Source organism: Euprymna scolopes, chromosome 4 (assembly GCF_053919585.1).
Source record: "Euprymna scolopes isolate OS-2025 chromosome 4, ASM5391958v1, whole genome shotgun sequence".
In the NCBI taxonomy this organism is placed as follows: Eukaryota; Metazoa; Mollusca; class Cephalopoda; order Sepiida; family Sepiolidae; genus Euprymna; species Euprymna scolopes.
The window spans coordinates 46,535,720-46,558,432 of record NC_136485.1 but is presented as its reverse complement, the minus strand read 5'-3'; the positions used below and the strand labels follow the sequence as shown (position 1 = coordinate 46,558,432).

General features: G+C 35.6%; 1 protein-coding gene across 2 annotated transcripts in view; it reads left to right on the top strand.

Moving 5' to 3' along the window:
* LOC145267223 (IQ domain-containing protein H-like) overlaps positions 1-22,713 on the top strand; it is a 259,132-nt gene that overhangs the window by 152,184 nt on the left and 84,235 nt on the right. For both annotated transcript variants that reach the window (XM_080123287.1, XM_080123285.1), the window contains 3 exons: positions 8,511-8,588; positions 15,719-15,827; positions 20,920-21,147. In XM_080123287.1, the coding sequence (XP_079979413.1) occupies positions 8,511-8,588; positions 15,719-15,827; positions 20,920-21,147 (415 nt within the window). The remainder of the gene's footprint in view (positions 1-8,510; positions 8,589-15,718; positions 15,828-20,919; positions 21,148-22,713) is intronic.

Here is a 22,713-nt window from a genome sequence, read left to right as displayed (position 1 = left end):
TGTCTTCAGACAATGCTCACTATAGCGTTCGTGGTGCTGTGGATAGATGTGTTGAGTCTCTACAGTTCCACGTGAGTATTGTCTGAAGATAGCGGTTTTAAATAATATTAACAGGCGAGAGCATGAGTTGGCCGAAACGTGGTGAAGCGATAACAATTGTAAAGATGAGAATAGCAGTTCGTATAAAGAGTGCATTCTTTTTTTTCTTGACTAATTAAGGGCGAGAACATTGCAGAAAAATATGAATAATGCTTTAATAATCTGATTTCATCAGAGTACATTCCATTAAAATACATGTAAAATAGGCACAGAGATGCAACATTGCAGGCGTAGGACAGGAGTTGGAACTTGGTTGACAGTGTGGTACCTATTAGGTTGGACACCTATTTTTGATCCTGTCTAAGAGGGAGTGACTATTGGTGAATGTGCTAACCCGGATGTGGGGACAATAGTCCATACATAAGCGAATGGTGGCTTTATAGCGATATAGGATACTCTCGAGTGTGAGTAATTTTCTAACATGGTAGATTTTCTTTAGAAGCATAAAACAAAGTTGAAAGTTATAAATTTCTGAAACGTTCAGTTCAAAAATGTTTATGAAATTATTTTTTGACTAACATTTCGTTCTTTTGTCATGTTCCTTTACAGAGGTTCTATTCTTTTCCGCTGACATTTTCTCATTCATTCAATAACACTTAACAAAGACATTTTTTTTTAAATAAAATTTCAAAATATTAATATAAAATCGGTTTCCTGTAACCTTTAAGTTTTATTTTATTCGAAAATATTTTCTCCAGTTTAATATTCTGAAAACGTTTTTTGTGTGAAAAAAAAAGAAAAAATGTCTAAAGTTAATAAAACGTCTTCTGAAATGAAAAATTCTGCCTATTTATGTCGGAATAATCATAATTCTGATTTAATTTGATAACAACACTCTCAAAAGAAATGGAATCAATTCTCTAATGACCCTCCCTCAATACTTGCTCTAAACCAGGAGCTTCAAAGATTAAGGGGTTTCTTAAGGATATTAGTGGTACCAACAATAACAGAAGTTTGAAGATCAACCAACACATCAGGAATTCCTATTTATTTTTTTCATATGTCCTTCCAGGCAATTTGATACAACGTCTAGCGAACATACTACCATTAGTATAACTTGGGTTTGAACCCTATGCATACAGGGCTCTATGTACACATTTATCTTTAGATGACCTTTGACAACTAAATATTTTCGTTTACTAGCCAAATAGAAATATTAGTAGCCACAACTACGTGATTTTTAGAATATGACATCTTCATTCTGTGATGAGTATGTACATTATAAAGATTTTCCTGTATATTTTTAAATAAGTGTAATTCAAAATATACAACAAATTTTATGTTGATACTTGAAGGTATAAATATTCTGATTTCCTCAAATGTTTTTTTTTTATACAGCCTTCATTAAAAAAGAGTATATTAAAACTTTTATTGTTTAAATAATTTTATTTTGTTCATTTTATTTAAAAAAGTTCAAAATATATTTTTCACTCAATAGTGAGTCTTGGAAGATTGTCAGTGAAAGAAATGCAATCGCTAAAAGATAAGCGTTTCATTATTTCTAGTCGCTACTTTGAAAAATCACTCGCAAATGCGACTGTTTCACTCGCAATGTAGAGCCCTAGCATATGTCTTACCTTCAAGGCAATATTAACAACAACAACAACAACAACAACAATAATAATAATAATTTACATGGAACCAATAACAATGAAGGTGTATTTCTACGAGTTCTCTATTCCTTCTCCCATTACTCAATCACCCCCCCCCCTTACCAAAGAATGATGCCAAATAGCCAAGAAGGCTCAAGAAGGATGGAAAGACTGAGGAGAGAGCGCTGACCAGACCTCCGTTGGACAAATTCCAAGAGAACTGGTACCTTGGGGAGGCTTATTGTCACTCAAACTTCAATGGAGACCAATGGCTGCTGCTAGCGAGAAATCAATGGTAAGCGGCTGTTACGATACTGCAAATTAATTTGCAAATGTTATCGAAGGAGTTGGAGGATACTGGAAATCTGTGGAGACTTGTTGTCACTCAGCTTCCAGCGAACACCACAGGTTGTTTTCAAGGAGAGATCCTTTATGACTTGTGTGAAAGCTCCTTGTGAGCTAATAATAATAATAATAATAATAATAATAATAATAATAATAATAGTGGTGTTGGCATAGACTGACGCAACACCAAATAGTCATGAAGAGTCAAGGAGGATGGAAAGAGGAGGAGGGAAAGCATTAATCAGACTTCCATTGGATGAGTGCGTAGGGGATTGTGATCTATAGAACGCTTATTGCCACCAAAATTCTAGTGAAGATCAATGATTTTTCCTAACGAGAAATGAGTTGCAAGCAGTTAAAAAAGTTCCAAATATACTTTTCACTCAATAGTGACCCTTGGAAGATTGTCAGTGAAAGAAATACAATCGCTAAAAGATAAGCGTTTCATCATTTCTAGTCGCCACTTTGAAAAATCACTCGCAAATGCGACTGTTTAACTCGCAATATAGAGCCCTAGCATATGTCTTACCTTCAAGCGAACATACTATTAATGTCCACGCGCCAGAGGATGGCAATTTTATAACTTACTAACACCTGTCATTTTCCTTAGAGTCCAATTTTATGAGGCCCAGTCTATCTAATGATAATAATAATAATAATAATAATAATAATAATAATAATAATAATAATGAATGAATGACACACAGAAAAGAATTAGAAAAATACATAAGGCAGAACACAAAATGGTTTATCACTGCAACAAGAGTCACTGAAAAAATGAACAAGAAGGGAACTGTGAGGCAAGGGGTAGGACGAGATAAGAATGACAAAAGATGAGACTAACGAAAACATTTGGACATGACTGTGGAAAGAACTTCTAAACAGAAAAACTTAATCCTTAATAACAGTTGCACAAGATCATGCAATTAGAACCAACTATATCAAACCAAATATCTGTAACCCCTACAGGGCTGGCTCAGATGCACAGGCTTGAAAGAAGAGTGCAACTGGTGTTGATCCCTATTGCATCACCTTTGTCTCCGTCTAGTGGTCGAATTTGTCCGCATCGCCGTGGTTCGCTTACTTGTTTCCAACCTTGATCCAGCTTTCAAACTGTTAACAGGGCCAATCTGAAAATAGACTGCACTCAACAACGGCGTTTTTAAAACAAAGAAAAGAAGTCAAGGATTAACTGGTTCTTCTTATCATAAAATAATTATTGCTTCAACTTTACAAATAGCATATACACAACTGCGTTAATCACTTATACAGATTTGAGGGGCTGGCGTTCACTAACAAATTTCTTCGTTTTTCTATTGTCAGTACTTGAAAACGAAAATTACAAAATTCTATGAGACATGGATGTACAAACAGATAAACCCATCCAAACAAGAAGAGCGGATGTCATAATAGTTACTAACAATGAAAAATTCTGCTAGATCAGAGACTTCAGCGCTCCAGCAGACCACAGGGTGAATATCAAGGAGATGGAGACGCAAAACAAATACACAGTGTTGGCCAAATAGTTGAAAGGTATATGAAAGATGAAGAAAAGATAACAACAATAATAGTAGGAGCACTAGAAACAATTCTAAAAAATCTTTGAAAAAAGAATGGGAGAAATTGGATTCAGGGATATGGTTGAGAAGATACAACGTATAACAATAATTAAAACGGTTGAAATATAAAGAAAACGCCTTCAACTAGTACACATCAGCTACGAACGCTAATGAACCATTTAGAAACTGCAACAGAAGTAAAACAAAGACAGAAGAACATCTCAGGGAATCAAGAAAACTGCAAGCGTATAATCGTAAGTTATCCCTTACCAAAAGTATTGTACTGCTGGCATCAACTGGCATCACAACAAATAGTCGTGATAGGTTTTTTTTTTTTTTACATAGGCATCATCACTTATCACGGCCAAGAGACCACTCGAGGATAAGGATTAAAGAGTGTACAGTAGAAACTGGACAATATAGTAATTGTTAGTAATGGAAATTCGGTAAATTTGTTAACATATATGGAACGACTCATCAAGAACTTGTTTACATTAGACTTGAAAACAACCATATTGTAGTCAGCTGCAAAGCAGGAAAACGGAAGACAATTCCATAGGCGTGCAGTTCTAAGAAAGAAGCTTTATTCATGGAATCTACATTTAGGTTTAGGCAGAGATAAAGAGTGGGGGAAATTATTGATAGTGTTTTCTGCTAGACGGGTGTTACTTGTGAAAGTTTGGCAGGGGGGGGGGCATGGATTGGAGCTCAGTCGAGCACTTGCCATGAAAATAACGATAAAGCACAGACAGACTCGCAACATCTCTTCTGTGAGAAAGAGGTTGCAGGGAAGAGAACAGGACATCTCCTATGAGGCTATGAAGTCTATTTTGAACTCTATCAAAGCAGGATAAGTCCTTTCTAGCAGCTCCTACCCAGATGTGGCAACAGTACTCTATCCTTGGATGTACCTGGCTCTTATATAGGCAGATAATTGCATCAGCAGTGAGATATCTACTGGATCGATAGAAGGATCCAACCATTTTTCCAATGGTCTTGGCAATGGATTTAATGTATGTGTTCCATTTAAGATCAGGAGTAAAGGTGAAGCCCAGAAGCTTGTCAAAACATGAGACCTCCCCAAGACGAGAGCCATTCATTTGAATTGATGCCAGATGGAGATCAGAGCGTTAATGATGCAAAGATAAAAGCTTGGTTTTAGATGCATTAAAAGTAACAAGCCACCGCTTTCCCCATTGTACCATTTGCTCAAGATCAGAGGAGAGAGAATCGGAGAGAACTTGGTCGTTTATGGTCTTTGATATGCTACCATAGATAGTAGTGTCATCAGCATAAATGTCTACGAATGATGTAAGGATGTGATTTGGAAGATCATTAATGTAGATCAGGAAGAGAGTTGGACCCACGATGGACCCCTGGCGGATTCCAGCATTAATACTGTGAGCTTCTGATTTCTGCCCATCAACCATTACTCTTATAAACCTATCAGAGAGAAATGATTTAATAATTGAGAAGACATTTCCAGCTATACCATAGCCGGAGATCTTGTGAAGTAAACCTTTATGCCATACTCTATCAAAGGCCTTTGATATGTCAAGAGCAATTGCCCTAGAAAGGTAGCCTTCATCAAGAGATTCGCTAATCCTATGAGATATAACTGTAAGCACATCTGCTGTAGTTCTAGCAGAATGGAAACCATACTGCATGTCACTAAGAAGGTTATTTTTGTTGAGATGGTTGATTACTTCTCTATTTAACACAGATTCCACAACTTACTCATGACGCACAGGAGACTTATTGGCCTGTACTGAGAGGAAGATGAGGGATCACCTGAATTCTTAAATACAGGGCATACTGATGAGATTTTTCAGGGTGATGGGAAGCAATTCTCCTTAAGACAACGTTTAAACAGTTTTGTAAGGATGGGCGCTAGTTCTGGTTGAAGGCTTTTGAGTACTATTATTGGAATACTGTCATAGCCGGTTGCTTTACTGGAATCAAGGTTTTTGATTAGCTTGGCAACATCACATAAAGATATATGTATATCACATAGCGTGTTTTCTGATACAGGAGGAAATATTGGGGGTTGGTGGCCTTGGTCGCAAAAGGTAGAATTAGCTGCAAAGTTCTTGGCAAAGAGTTTGGCCTTGTCTGATGCTGACGAGATTACCTCAGGTCCATTTATGATAGTTGGGATGGAACACACGTTTCTGTACAGGATTCTGTCTGCTATTTGCCAAAACTGGTGGGAACCAAGCTGCTGCTCAGCTACTTTGGACTTGATCGACTGAGCCTACAGCTCTCTTGAATGTTTCATTACTTTTTTACAGTGGTTGCTGGCAGTCCTGAAAACGGTTTTACTCTCAGTACATCTATTATTCTGGCAGTACTGGAAGCGGCTTTAGTTTCAGACCATCTATTACATTGGAAGCAATGGAAAAAGTGATTTCTGTGCGCAATGACAGCAGCACATTCTGGAGAGGACCACGGCTGGTTGTTAGGGTTTTGCTGAAATTTTTTCGAGGGTATGAAACGGTCTATGCCTACAATTAACATTCCATCAGGTCTGATACCATCCTTTTTAAACATGGAATGCAGATGTAGATCTGATATAAATGTACGGAATCTATCCCAGTCAGCCATAGAATATCGATATACTGTACGATGGAGAGGTACATCTGAGGAATTATTATATTTCATTTTTATCTTAACTGATACAACAGAGCAGTCGGAAGATCCAAGTGGAGACAGAATGGAAGCTGAACACACTTCACGGCAAGTTGTGAGAAAAAGGTCTAGGAAACTTGCATACTGGCCGTCATTATCGGGTACACGGGTAGGTTCGTGAACAATCTGAGTGAGGTCATAAGCAATGGAGAAATCATGACAGAACCTCCCCTCATTATCGGTCTTGTTTGAGTGAGTTAACCATTCCACATTGTAAATATTTAAGTCTCCACAGACATGAATATTAGCTGAAGGATAAGCAATTTTCTCAGATATGCTTTTGAAGATAGTAACTCCACTGTTGTGGGGGCGATAGAGAGCAAATATAAACGCAGTAGTTTGAGCAAGTGTAATCCGGGAGCACATATAGGGTAAGTTAGGATCTTCTCTGGAGATGTCCTTACCACATGGAAAGCCATCTTTTATATAGACACATATTCCATGCCCATGGCGATCTTGGGGGTCAGATTTGGAAGTTAAATTAGAGTATCCTTTAATTACGACCTCATCTAGGGAAATAGTCTGTCAAATGCTAGTTTCACTTAGAAATAATATTTCTGGTTTAGTCTCCTGTAATTGGGTTTCAACCTCTGGAAAGTTAGAACGTAGACCCCTGATGTTCGAGAAGGAGAAATGGTAGTGGGGGAGGGTCTACGTTAGAAGTTAGAGATCCGGGTTTAATAGTGTATTTTTGATTGAAACTTTTCATGATGGAGTTTTGGGATTTGTGGACTAGGTCGACAGACTTGCTTGGAGCAGGACAGAGAGGGAAAGTAAGAGAGAAATAGAAATGAAAAAAATATTTTTTTTTTAAGGTTAAGGGCAATAGGAAGACCGAGGAAAGAAAGCACTAACCAGACTTCCACTGGGTGAGTGTGAAGAAGATTGGGACCTTGTGGAGTTTATTGTCACCCAAATCCCAGTGAAACAAGTAAAGCATTCATGGTCCCACGTGAGTGCACAATAAACTAGGAATAAAAAATGACTAAGTTCTGCATTTGCCCCCCCCCCCCATTTGGCCTCAAAACTCCCAAGAGGACGTTAAATCCTGGTGAAAATGAACAAACGGTGCAGTTTTAGGCCTTAACATATGTAAATTTGAGTTCTGCACCAGGCAAAAAAAAAAAAAAAAATGACTAAGTACATCATTCCTCCCCTCCCATTAAGCCCCAAAAGTCCCCAAGAACATATTTAAATTTGAGTTCAGCACTATGCAAAACTGCTAAATAGACATACACAGAAAGTTTTGGACAAATATAGTTAAAAAATAGAAGTATTTTTATTCGCCCTAAAAGAGCCCCTGGGGCACACCCACGAGTTATCGCGAAGTATAGACAAACAAAATTATATAGAAATCAGTTACAACTTTTCAGAAAGTTTTATCAATTTTTTTTAATAAGCACAAAAGTGTAAATTTAAGCCATTTTAACCCCAAAAAGCACCCCTGGGAGGGAGGCAACTGGAGTTTTTCTGAGAAAATCTGTTCTGTTACTTTTTTTACTCATATCATGTTTAATGTTTGTGCAAATTTTCAAAAAATTCCAAGGCGTTGTTATTGAGAATAGTGCAGACAGACGAACGGACAAAATGAATTTACAGGTCCACTCTCCTTTTGTCGGAGGACCAAAAACTATTTTTAAAATCAGAATTTTTCGATTTTCCATACTCATCAGATAAATTTCTGTACAAAACATATCAAAGAATTACGTGTTTAAACAAAGAATGGTTTGTCTACGCAGAGATTTTTCAGATCTCTGCAATCCTCTTCTTCCTCTGGCCAAGCATCTGTCACTGAAATGAGCACCATTTATTGAATTTATTTGCTTCCCCACCAAAGCAAATTAGGCACAAGGCTGTTTTTAATGTGGGGTAAAAACCAGCTCCCCTAAAAGTAGGCAAAAAGGGGGCACTCTGGTTACCAAAAATAATAATTGTCCCAGTATACAGGGTTTCCCCTCCATTGACTGGTACAAATTATCTTAAGGGCAGCATCTGCAGATCAGATACTACTCTTTGATCCCAGCCCGAAGAGCATCATTTATATGCACCAGAAAAACAAGTGCTCCACATCACATATTAACAGAGATAATAAGCATTAACCTTAGCACTATTAGTACTATTGCTATTATTATTAATTTTATTGTGTTTTTCTTTTATTAATTTCACATTATCCATGCATTAATAACTAAGTTTAATGGTATTACGTTTGTATTTTATTTCGTTTCAGAATAAGCACATTGATGGAATATCTGGAAGATCTTCTGACTAATCATTCGATTCCATTCGCATTCGTAAATAGCTGCAAGTAAGTACATGGCTATATATTAATAATAAGTAATTATCAAATAAAATATATTAAAAATAAGTAATTATCAAATAAAATATATTAATAATAAGTAATTATAAAATAAAATATATTAATAATAAGCAATTATTAAATAAAATATATTAATAATAAGCAATTATTAAATAAAATATATTAATAATAAGTAATTATAAAATAAAATATATGAATAATAAGTAATTATTAAATAAAATATATTAATAATAAGCAATTATTAAATAAAATATATTAATAATAAGCAACTATTAAATAACATATATTAATAATAAGCAATTAATAAATAAAATATATCAATAATAAGTAATTATAAAATAAAATATATGAATAATAAGTAATTATTAAATAAAATATATTAATAATAAGCAATTATTAAATAAAATATATCAATAATAAGTAATTATTAAATAAAATATATTAATAATAAGCAATTATTAAATAAAATATATAAATAATAAGCAACTATTAAATAACATATATCAATAATAAGCAACTATTAAATAAAATATATAAATAATAAGCAATTATTAAATAAAATATATAAATAATAAGCAATTATTAAATAAAATATATCAATAATAAGTAATTATAAAATAAAATATATGAATAATAAACAATTATTAAATAAAATATATTAATAATAAGCAATTATTAAATAAAATATATTAATAATAAGTAATTATTAAATAAAATATATCAATAATAAGCAATTAATAAATAAAATATATCAATAATAAGTAATTATTAAATAAAATATATGAATAATAAGCAATTATTAAATAAAATATATTAATAATAAGTAATTATTAAATAAAATATATGAATAATAAATAATTATTAAATAAAATATATCAATAATAAGTAATTATTAAATAAAATATATGAATAATAAGCAATTATTAAATAAAATATATTAATAATAAGTAATTAATAAATAAAATATATTAATAATAATCAATTATTAAATTAAATATATTAATAATAAGCAATTATTAAATAAAATATATGAATAATAAGCAATTATTAAATAAAATATATTAATAATAAGTAATTATTAAATAAAATATATGAATAATAAATAATTACGAAATAAAATATATCAATAATAAGCAATTATTAAATAAAATATATGAATAATAAGCAATTATTAAATAAAATATATCAATAATAAGTAATTATTAAATAAAATATATCAATAATAATCAATTATTAAATTAAATATATTAATAATAAGCAATTATAAAATAAAATATATGAATAATAAGCAATTATTAAATAAAATATATTAATAATAAACAATTATTTAATGTTTTCTCAATCATTAAATCATTTCTCTTTGATAGGCTCATAAGAGTAGTGGTCGATGGACAAAAATCAGAGGCCTGCAGTATTAATGGTGGAGTCTCTCAGGGGTCCATCCTGGGCCCAACTCTCATCCTGATCTACATCAATGATCTCCCTAAACACATACTTAAATCATTCATTGACATCTATGCTGATGACATGACCATCTATGGCAACACATCAAAGGCCGCAAATGACAAAGTTCTCTCTTATTCTCTCTTCTCTGATCTTGAGCGTGTGGTTCAGTGGGGGAAGAGATGGCTGGTTACTTTTAATGCATCTAAAACCAAGCTGCTATCTTTACATCATCAACGCTCTGATCCCCATCTGGCATCAACTGAAATTTTTTTTTTTTTTTTTACAAGGAGGTCACCACTTGTCAAGGACCGGAAGCCATTCAGGGACAAGGGTTATTGCATGTACAGTACGTTGTACGTTAGTGTTGAGATTTCATAAAGTGTCTACTTAATGGGGCGGTTCATCAGGAATTTTTTTAAGTTGGGTTTGAAGACATCCAAGTTGTAGTCAGGTGGGAAACAGGCAGATGGAACAGAGTTCCACTGGCGTGCTGTTCTAAGAAAGAAGCTGTCTTAATTGAATCTACGTTTTGATTCCGCACAGATAGAGAGTGGGGAAAATTTTTGACAGTGGCTTCAGCTAGACGGGTGTTTTTTGTAAAAGATTGGCGAGGGGGAACCAGAGATTGGAGCTCAGACGAGCACTTGCCATGGAAATAACGGTAAAACAAAGACATGCTTGCAACGTCTCTTCTGTGGGAGAGAGGTTGCAGGGAAGAGAAAGGGGCATCCCCTACTAAGCCACAAAGTCTATTTTGTACTCTGTCAAGGCAGGATAGGCTGTTTTAGCAGCTCCTGCCCAGATATGGCAGCAGTATTCCATCCTTGGATGTACTTGGCTTTTATATAGATAGAGAATTGTATCAATAGTGGGATATCTTCTGGAGCGGTAGAAGGAACCCACCATCTTTCCAGCGACCCTGGCAACAGACTTGATGTACGTGTTCCATTCCATATCAGGAGTAAAGGTCAAGCCCAGAAGTTTGTCAAAACATTGAGATTCTCCTAGGCGAGAGCCATCCATTACAATTGATGCCAGATGGGGATCAGAGCATTGGTGGTGTAAAGATAGGAGCTTGGTTTTAGATGCATTAAAAGTAACAAGCCACGTCTTCTCCCACTGAACTACATGCTAGAGATCAGAGGAGAGAGAATCAGAGAGAACTTTGTCATTTACAGCCTTTGATGTGTGGCCCTAGATGGTTGTGTCATCAGCATAGATGTCAACGAATGATTTAAGTATGTGTTTAGGGAGATTATTGATGTAGATCAGGATGAGAGTTGGGCCCAAGATGGACTCCTGAGAGACTCCAGCATTAATACTGCAGGCCTCTGATTTTTGTCCATCGACCACTACTCTTATGAGCCTACTAGAGAGAAATGATTTAATGATTGCGAAAACATTTCCAGTTATACCGTAGCTGGAAATCTTGTGAAGTAGTCCTTTATGCCATACCTTGTCGAAGGCCTTTGATATGTCAAGAGCAATTGCCTTAGAAAGGTAACCTTTGTCAAGAGATTCGCTAATCCTATGAGATATAACCGTGAGCACATCTGCGGTAGATCTTGCAGAACGGAAACCATATTACGTGTCACTAAGGAAGTTATTTCTGCTGAGGTGGTTGACTATTTCTCTATTTAGTATGGATTCCAGCAACTTACTCATGACACACAGGAGACTTATAGGTCTGTACTGAGAGGGAGAAGACTTATCACCTGAATTTTTAAATACAGAGCATACTGATGAGGTTTTCCAGGGTGTTGGACAGAACTTCTTAAGGCAACGCTTAAACAGTTTTGTAAGTATGGGAGCAAGTTCAGGTTAAAGCTTTTTTAACACTATAATTGGGATGCCGTCAGACTCTCATCTTGGGGAGGCTCCATGTTTTGATAAGCTTCTGGTTTGACCTTTATTCCTGATTATAAATGGAACTAATACATCAAGTCTGTTGCCAAGGCTGCTGGGAAAGTGGTGGGATCCTTCTACTGCTCCAGAAGATATCTCACTGCTGATGCAATTCTCTATCTATATGAAAGCCAATTACGTCAAAGGATGGAGTACTGCTGCCACATCTGGTCAGGAGCTGCTAAAAACAGCCTATCCTGCCTTGACAGAGTACAAAATAGACTTCGTGGCTTAGTGGGGGATTCCCTTTTCTTTTCCCTGCAACCTCTCTTCCACAGAAGAGAGGTTGTAAGCCTGTCTTTGTTTTATCCTTATTTTCATAGCAAGTGCTCGTCTGAGCTCCAATCTCTCCCCCCCTGCCAATTTTTCACGATAAACACCCGTCTAGCTGAAACCACTGTCATTAATATTCCCCACTCTTTATCTGTTCCTAGATCAAAACGTAGATTCCATGAACAAAGCTTCTGTGGAACTCTCTTCTGTTTGCCTGTTTCCCACCTGAATACAACTTAGATGTCTTCAAGTCCAACATAAATAAATGCCTGATGAACCACCCCCTTAAGTAAGATGCTTTATCGAATCTTCAATACTAATGATTAGTACGATACTATCCCATTGATTACTGTACATGCAATAACCCTTATCCCCGAGGCCTTGATAATTGGTGACCACCGTGTAAAAAAAAAAAAGAAGAAATTCTTTTTAATTGGAATTCATTATTATTAGTATTAATTAATTTATTTATTGCAGACTATTATCCTCATCCTTTGTAGTTGTTGTTTCACGACGTTTTGGCCAACTAGTTCGCAATAAATAAATTAATAATACTCATCTCAATAATGAATTCCAATTAAAAATAATATATATATACCATTCTGTACCGACCCGCCCATGGAAGATCAGATAATAAATAAACGTGGATTTATAAAGACCAAAAAATCCAACCTTGATCGCCCATTGGGGCCTGTGACACAGTGGACTGAAACGTTGAATCCCTACGGTTCTAGGTGAGAATTGTCTGAAGATAGCGGTTTCAATCCTATCCAAAGCCGTCCAGAGGCTTACTTTGCCAAAAATGTGGTGAGACAACAACTATAGAAGGCAATAATTACTGAGGATGCAGTTAGGAAATTCGGAGTTCCTATCCCGTTGCTGATGAAGGCCAGAGGAATAGTTGGCCGAAACGTTGGGAAACAGCAACTAAGAAAAGATGAGGATAATAGTTCACGTTTGTGTTTGTTGTTATGAAAGGAATGTATAAAAATAAAAGCAGATTTATATAAATATAACTGCTGACCAGAAAACAGGCGAGGAGGTCTTGTGTTTTATCTTATAGTATGCTCCAAAACATAGAAAAATCAGTGGTTGGATTGATTAGTACTGAGTTCCATTATGTAATAAAAATTAGAATCCAAATGACTGAATACATTTTGGTGTGTGTGCTTTCATCAAAGACATGCAAATACACATACAACAATATTAGTGAACGTATTACATTGCCCTTAACTGTTGATGTTGCACTGAGGTGAAGTTCGATAACGACTCCCTCGAAGTGGTCAATTCTTGTTTATATGTTAGGAATATGTTCAGTGTTGGAGCTGGTTATACGTTTAGCTTTATCATTAAAATAAGTTCTGCAAATTGTTACAATTCCTGACATTACGAGCTATGCCTCTCATTAACAGTGGAAGGGTATTGTTATGGTGTGTCTACCCTATGGATAATAATGGACTCTTCCACTTATCATAAATACCGGAAGAATATGTTTTTCGGTTTTGCTGTAGTCTTGCATTCACGGCAGTCGAACTGATGCATACCCACACTCTCCATTTGTTGTATCTGTTTCATATATTTTGTTTCCACTAATTACCGAGTTGTGTCTTTCTTACAGAGGAACACAACAGGGACATAACCGCTGTGTTTTGCACATGACGTTGCATGATTGTAAGTGCTAATAACAAAGACTTCATTTGCCCGTCTTCAGTGAAATGAGAGAGATTTTTAGATTGATATGCAATATCGGATCAGATCAGACTCGGCATATCAGCTCTGGTACCTTGTTGGTGAGGCTGAATATACCAACACTTGATAAATTCCTTAGAATAAATCTTCTATATTGGTTTGGCCATGTTGAGAGTAGTAATTCATGGCTAAGAAAATGCAGAGATCTTGGGTCGGAAGACTGAAGAAAAGTAGTATGACCCAAGAAAACTTGGATGCAAACCATAAAAAAAAAAAAAATCAATTCTCAATGGCGCCATGTTTGAAGATTTAAATTGCAGGCTATCAGTGAAGGTCAAATGCCTGACCAAGAGAAATGAGACGTTAAATTGCTGCTACTGCTGCTGATGATGAGGAGGAGGAGGAGGAGAACGAGGAGAACGAGAAGTGGGAGGAAGACGAGACAGCTTACAATTACGGTATATCTCACTGTCAATGCAATTATCTACCTTTATAAGAGCCAAATACGTCCAAGGATGGATTACTGTTGCCACATCTGGATAGGAGCTGCTAGAAGCAGCTTATCCTGCCTTGACAGAGTTCAAAATAGACTTTGTAGCCTAGAGAGGGATGCCCTTTTCTCTTCCTTGCAACTTCTTTCCCACAGAAGAGACCTTGCGAGTCTGTCTCTGCTTTATCATTATTTTCAAGGCAAGTGCTCGTCTGAGCGCCAATCTATGGTCCCCCCCCTATCCTGACTTTCAAGAAATACACTCGTCTAACTGAAACTACTATCAATAATTTCCCCCACTCTTTATTTGTGCCTAAACCTAAACGTAGATTCCATGAACAAAGTTTCTTTTTTAGAACTGCACGCCCATTTTCCTGCTTTCCAGCTTACAACAATATTGTCTTCAAGTTCAATGTGGATAAATTCTCGATGAACCGTCCCCTTAAGTAATCCAATTTACCAAATTTCCACTACTCATGATTACTACAATATTGTCCCCTTGACTACTGTATATTCATTAAGCTTTATCCTCTAGTGGCCTCTGGACCTTGATAATTAGAGACTCCTTTGTGAAAAAAAAAAAAATGAATGACAAGAATGGAAGAAGGTTGATTGTCGAATCGTCATTAAGAAAGAGAAAGAAAAAATAGATGAGAAAAATAGTCAAATGAAATTTCAAAAAAGATGGATGTTGTCGTAAAATTATGTGGAATGTGTAAAATTATGTAGAAAAAAAAATTTCCACCAGAAATTATATTACATGAGAAAAAAAAATATATGTGGCAAGAGTACTCCATCGTAGAACATCTTTGGTTTTTATACAGGTAAAAGATTGCGTCGGGAATTAGATGCATTCTGGTGTGGTATAATGATCCAACCATTTTTCCAGCGACTTTGGCAACATATTTGATGTAAGTCTTTGATTTCAGGTCAGCAGCGAAGGTCAGTCTCAGAAGTTTGTCAAAGCAAGGAGCTTCCTCAAGACGAGAGTCATTCATTTCAATTGGGGCCAAGCAGGAACTAAATCTTATTTTAGAAATAATTTAATTACAGAATTTAATCCTCCATAATACATTTCGCTTTCTCTGTGAAAAAGTCAGCCATATTAATTTTTTTGTTAATAGTTGAAATAGGTATCATGTTTTGTTATTAACTAACCAAAGAATGAGTTTTGTATATGACCTTCAATAAACACAAACACGTGTCAATCTATGCACCTTCATCGGATTATTTGAGTACACCTAAACTGTACTTTGTGACACAAACAAACATTTCTAGTTGAAACAAACCCTTTGACTGATTGCGTCTGTTTCAGGCTGATCGATCTTGTCGAGGTTATCGATATTGAACGAGTGCCAGACATAGAGGATCTTATCGGTGTATTCATCAACGCAAAGGAAATAAAGGAAACGATGAACTCAAAGGTAAGACAATGTTTTTCTAATATTAGTCATATTCCTACCTTTTTGCATACTGTTTTTTTAGTCGATTCTTCAATAGTCATGAACCTTTAGCATCTTAATGCATCTCAGTCACAAACAAGTGCTTTTTGTGTTTCTTTAAATTTAAATTTGAATTCTTCAATAAATGAATACGGTGGAACACAGAGGGAGCAGGTGCTAGTGTGATTGGGAGAATTTGTGTAATGTTGTGGGAGTCTGCATAACAGAAGGATGTAAATCGTGTGTATATTCATGAGTTTCTATTATCGTCTAGTGTATGATTGTATGCGCGTGTATGTACATGTGTGAATACGTGTGATCGCCTATCTAAAATTCATTGTGTGTGTATGTACATGTGTGAATACGTGTGATCGCCTATCTAAAATTCATTGCGCGTGTATGTACATGTGTGAATACGTGTGATCGCCTATCTAAAATTCATTGTGTGTGTATGTACATGTGTGAATACGTGTGATCGCCTATCTAAAATTCATTGTGTGTGTATGTACATGTGTGAATACGTGTGATCGCCTATCTAAAATTCATTGCGTGTGTATGTACATGTGTGAATACGTGTGATCGCTATCTAAAATTCATTGTGTGTGTATGTACATGTGTGAATACGTGTGATCGCCTATCTAAAATTCATTGTGTGTGTATGTACATGTGTGAATATGTGTGATCGTCTATCTAAAATTCATTGTGTGTGTATGTACATGTGTGAATACGTGTGATCGCCTATCTAAAATTCATTGCGCGTGTATGTACATGTGTGGATACGTGTGATCGCCTATCTAAAATTCATTGTGTGTGTATGTACATGTGTGAATACGTGTGATCGCCTATCTAAAATTCATTGTGTGTATGTACATGTAAATACAGTTCACGACGGGACAAGAATATGCATAAAACACCTTTAAAACACAAAGGGCAAATAACATTTATCTAAGGTTTCAACGTCTGACCAATCGGGAAACATATCTACTCCATCTTGGATCTTGTCCTGAAGGAAAGCTGCAATGAAAATTCTCCCCAAGAATGACAGAACCTTGGGTTTTATTTTCAGCAACTTTCAATTTCAGATGTTTCCCGCTTGAAAAGCTGCAATGCTAGTCCATTGTTTCTTACATTTGATAGGCATTGGACTCCTTGCTACCCCGAGTGCTTCAAGCCATTATGACCGGTCGGCTTCTTTACTCTAACTCCTTTCTCTGACGACCCAACTCTAACTAATTTCAAAGTATCTCAAATAGACCATTTCCCTCTTAAAATGATGTCGTTAATAAACGTCACTAAGATAATCATCTGCTGTTTTACGTGTCATTATTTCCAAGTTGCCAACTAAATTATGATAACATTTTTAAGTTAACATTCATAAATTAAGGTAAATAAATATTTATTCTAAACGTCAAGAAGGAGAGTCCATATAGAAACGTTGTTTTAATTTGAATAAAATAAAATATGCATCAAGTGCGCTTGAAACCAAATCATAACGTAATATTAGGAAAATGAACAAATATTTTACTTGTTTGAAATATATTTCAGAGGTAGACTCCATATTCAGTGTGTTGTTTCTTTTTTTCTTTTTTTTTTCCATTTTTTTCTTCCTTGCCATGTTGTAAATTTGGAGAAGGAAGTCTGTATAGAACCGCGCGTTGTATCTGGCGGTTGTATATTTAAATGTTTGAACTGTGCGTGGATAACGCGAGAATAACGCCAACAATAAGGGTTCAAAAGAAACAAAACAACATACTGAAGATGGAGTATACCTCTGAAATATATTTGTGATAAATTTCAAACAAGTAAAATATTTGTTTATTTTCCTAATGTTACGTTGTGATTTGGCTTTCAAGCGCACTTGATGCATATTTTATTTTATTTATTCTAAATATTTTTATTATTCGAAAACATATTTTAGCAGACAAAACTTGTTGGCTTGAATAAGCATAATAATCGTCAACTAGCAAACCTTTTGGCTTTGCCCGGTCAATATTTCACATTAGAAGTGGATTGAATAAGTTCAGAGAATGTCTGCTATTATTAACCAGTGATGATGTATGGAGATAAAACCTCGCCAATGATGGTTGGGGATATGCGTTGCATGGAGAGAAATAATTTTAAGGACTAAATCTTATTTTAGAAATAATTTAATTACAGAATTTAATCCTCCATAATACATTTCGCTTTCTCTGTGAAAAAGTCAACCATTTTAATTTTTTGTTAATACTATAAATAGGTATCATGTTCTGTTATTAACTAACCAGAGAAATAGTTTTATATATGACCTACAACAGACACAAACACATGTCAATCTATGCATCTTCATTGGGTTATTCGAGTACACCTAAACTGTACTTTGTGACACAAACAAACATTTCTAGTTGAAACACAATGTGCGTCTTAAACATAGGCTTAGTTCTGATGAATTTAGAGGAAGATTAAATCTGAACAGTATAGGGAGATGTGTGCAGAAGAGTAGACTGTGATGGTATGGTCACATTGAAAGAACAGATGAGAGTTCTTGGGTCAGTAACTGTAGAGCTCTTGAGGTAGTAAGTATGTGCAAGTGCGTGAGTACGCGTATGCAAATGCATGCAAAATGACGTCACTGATGGGGAAAAGTAAGAGTATGAAAAGGACGATCACGTTAGAGACGAGGGTGACGTCACGGCCATAACAAGAATGAGGAAATAAATGTTTTAAAGAATTTTTTAAATTTATTATTTGGACTAGTTGTTGTTTTTCATGACGCTTCGGCTAATTATTCCTCTGGCCTTCGTCAGGTTAACCGCGACGGAATAGGAATGTCGAATCTTCAAACTACATCCACAGCAATTGCTGTCTTCAATAGCTGTTGTCATCTCACCATGGTTTGGTCAACTAATTCTCTGACCGGCTTTGGGTGGGATCGAAACTGCTACCTCTAGACAATGCTCACCTGGAATCGTAGATATTCCGCATCTCTATCCACTGCCCACCCCCGGGCCCCGAAGGGAAATCAAGGTTGAATTTTTTGGTCTTATAAATCCAATTGTTCTTCTAATTGTCGAGTCCGTACCGATTGATATATTATTGAATTAATTTGGAATTATTTTGGAGATGAATAAATTATATAATTTATTTATTTACTTTTCGGACTATTATCCTCATCTTTTAGTTGTTGTTTTTCACGACGTTTCGGCCAATTGTTCCTGTGGCCTTCTTCAGTCCAAATAATAAATAAATAAAAAAATTATACAATTTACTCATCTCCAAAATAATTCCAAACTAATTCAATGAAATAAATGTTGTTGCAAATGGAAAGGAGTTGAGTTACACTTGCGATGTAGACTGCTGCAACATATGGGTCCCGTGTGTAAACGTGTGTATACCGTGATACAAGTTCAGTTCACTGGCAAGGTGGAGGAAAACATTGAGGAAATAATAAAAATGGACCTGAGATAAAGAGGGATAAATAAAGACCCGGGTTGAAATTGGTTATTTTTGAGGTAAATTTCTTTAAACTGATAAATCCATGTTTGTAACACAATCACATTAGCATTTGGGCGTGTGCTTTAAGTATGACGTCACGAACTCAAATATATATGTAGGAATAAATAGAGAGAAATAGGGAAGCAGAGCAAGGCGACAGAAGAGAGGAGAGGGAAAAGAAAATGAAAAAACAAATCGGTGCTGGCAGTTGGACACTGACGTTTGGCGAATGCGTGAGTCTTCTCTCTCTCTCTCTCTCTCTCTCTCTCTCTCTCTCTTCTACTCCCACTTCCAGAAGTCGAACTTTGTAAAACTGGTACCCTGTATTAACAGATAGTAGCTGTTTTGGTTATGTGAAATGACAAAATAAAATACCTTTTTCATTTACCAAGAAAAGTTGTGTCGAAGTTATCATTTTCCTTTGGAGCCGAGTCTACATACAGCGTTTTCAATCTGTTAGAGAGTTAGAGAGCAATAGACGACTACATGTCAACACGTAAAACAGAAATTAAACTAATGATGATGATGATGATGATGATTTCGATTGATGTAACCTCTGACCTTCTTCAAATGTATCTTGCTGTACTCCGAAATATTTCTGTAAAGCTTGGGAATATTCATGGGATTTTGAACAGAACCCTTTATTTACTTCATGGGTGTAACACGCTTCTTGTTCCATCAGCCATGACTGGATAAAGGTCCGAAGTAAATTGCAATTGTATTTTTCGGTTGCACACATTTAAGAGAATATCATTTTTTTCAATGGTTTATTTTCCAAGTACTCTAACCACTGCGCCACTGGTCCTTACAGAAAGTTTATTTCTGAGACTATAGCTATGGCTACCACCAATGAACTGCCGCAACACTTAGTCATAACTCTATTCATATTGTCTGAAAAAAATTCATCTACCCTTGGAATAGGACGGATAAACATCACGTCATAACACTTTCATAACTGAAATATGGCAGACAAGTCTGCTTCTGACGCACGCCCATAACAGGAGTTGCTTTCTTACATCATCAATATCTGCAACAGAGAGATGAAACTCTCAAGCCATGAATGCATAAGTTCAGTCATCATAACAATGCAATTTGCAATCCTTTCTAATTCATTTGGGTGGAATAAAAAAATATGAGTTATTAATTCGGAATGCCCTGCATATTTTTAAAAAAATTCTATGCCAGTGGATGTAGGCGAAACATCAAAAAATTTGATCTCCACACGTAGTACTGTGACTTTGTCACATTTTTTTTTAAATAGCTGCATATGTATATTGTTTGCCACACCAGTATATGTATAAAACACCTGATATTCCCAAATGGTCACTCATCTAGTACTGACCAGGCTCCATGTTGCTTAACTCATTAGACATAGTTAGACATAGACTCAAGTTAATTTGTCTGACATATGTTGTGATTTCAGAATGCAATGTGAATTTTATTAATGGTTCTATGAGTGGGTGGTAGTTCACTCTATAAATGAAAAATTTCTATAAATAACTGAATATTAATGATTGCTATCTATGATGTTTATAAAAAAATAGCTTTGTGTTTCACAAATTCTTAAGTGTCTTCTCTTAATCTTTTTCTTTGTTTTATACAGGGACAGCGATATAGAGGTATGCGTGGAAGGATTTTTGCTGCTATCACTATTCAAACAAATTGGCGTCGAATTCGAGAGAGGCGGAAATTCTTGAATTATCGTAAAATGAAATGGGCGTCTGGAGTTTGTGCCATTGCATGGCTCATGCGATTGAGAGCCATGAAAAACCGCGAGATGCTCCAACAAACAAGAGCGGATAATGTGGAAGCATTTAGGAATAAAACCAAGGTATGTCCTTTTTAGTTCTATTCAGTTTATTATGAAAAAAAAATAAATAAAACAAGTGTGTTTCAATTGCAATGTATGGAAATGGTGATAAAAATTTACAGTGAGGATGACACAGTAGTCCAATACCTGACAAATTTACCATGAATTGCTGCGTTGTTGCTGTATTTATTTCTTCACTTTGAAATCCATTCCAATGTCCAGGACTTCTGATGAATATTGCAGCTCTCCTTTGGTTCAATCAAATTTGCCGATGGAAAAGTTTCATGTAGTGTCTGCATATTCCTCTTTTTTGACGCAGGGGTGAACAGCAGGTTCTGAGATATATTATAATATTCATTGATGAGACTGTAGGTCAAAATGAGATCGGCGCTCAAGAGAAATGATTAAGCTTTTTGAGTCAGCTTTCATAGGATTTTTTGAATCAGCTTTCATGCGACATATCCAATAGACTTTGCACCATTCAGGTAGCCAGACTTTGAACTCCTGATCCTGATGCTAGATATGACATATTAGATATGAAAAAGAGGCCTGGAGACCATGCTCTTACTGTGATCTGTCGAGAGAGACATAAATAGGGAGAAATATTTCAGGAATGAGTTTGCAGAAAGAACGTCGTACGAGAACATCGTTATTGTCTTGCGTATTTTTATTTGCAACATCATAAAGTCAACATATAAACTAAATTGCAAAAATGGATTACTTTCATTTCCCTTGTAGTGTTTACTCCAGTAAACAAACTATTTAAAATAGGTCAACATAAGGACATCAAAAAGGATCAGAATCCAACATGCAAGCTACGAAATAGCGTTTACCGGTTAAACAAGTTGATAAATTTACATATCTGTGCTAAGCGAAAATGAACTACTGAAATACGAAGACGCATAGCCATAGTCAAAACCACTTTCAAGAGACTGTCATCAATCATGACCAACAGAAACATTAAAATGGGCACCAAATTCAGAATATTACAAACGTATGTGTAGTCTGTTCTTTTATACAGCTGTGAGTGTTGGACAATCAACAACAGCACGAGAAAGAGACTATAGGGATCACAAATTTGGTGCCTGCGGAGAATTTTGAAAATAGCCTAGGCAGAAAAGGAAACAAATCAAGAGGTAGTAAAAATGATAAACACAGAAAGATCTCTAATAAGAACAGTACGAAAAAGGCATGCAATTCTCGGACCATTTCTACAGAAAAAGCAGAATAGAACAGATTTGTTTGACGGAAAAAATTGGGGGTAGAAAGAAGTAGAGGACGACAGTTTGAACACCTGGGTAACATCAAAACCGATGAGCAACAATGAATTCATAAATAACTCGAGGGAGAGAGGTAGATGGAGAGTCATAGCTATCATTGCCTGAATCAGGCAGGACAGGACACCACTTGAAGGAATGTGCAAATCACAATACGTCTGCTCCAGTTTTCTAAACATTTTAACTCTTAAGCTTAGTTGTAAGAATTATGTTTGTTCACTGGCAATAATATGAGAGTCATTTCAAACGTAACGCCTCCTATTTTTTTTTGCAAAACTAAAACGTTGGAGAGCTACGAAAACGGGAGAGG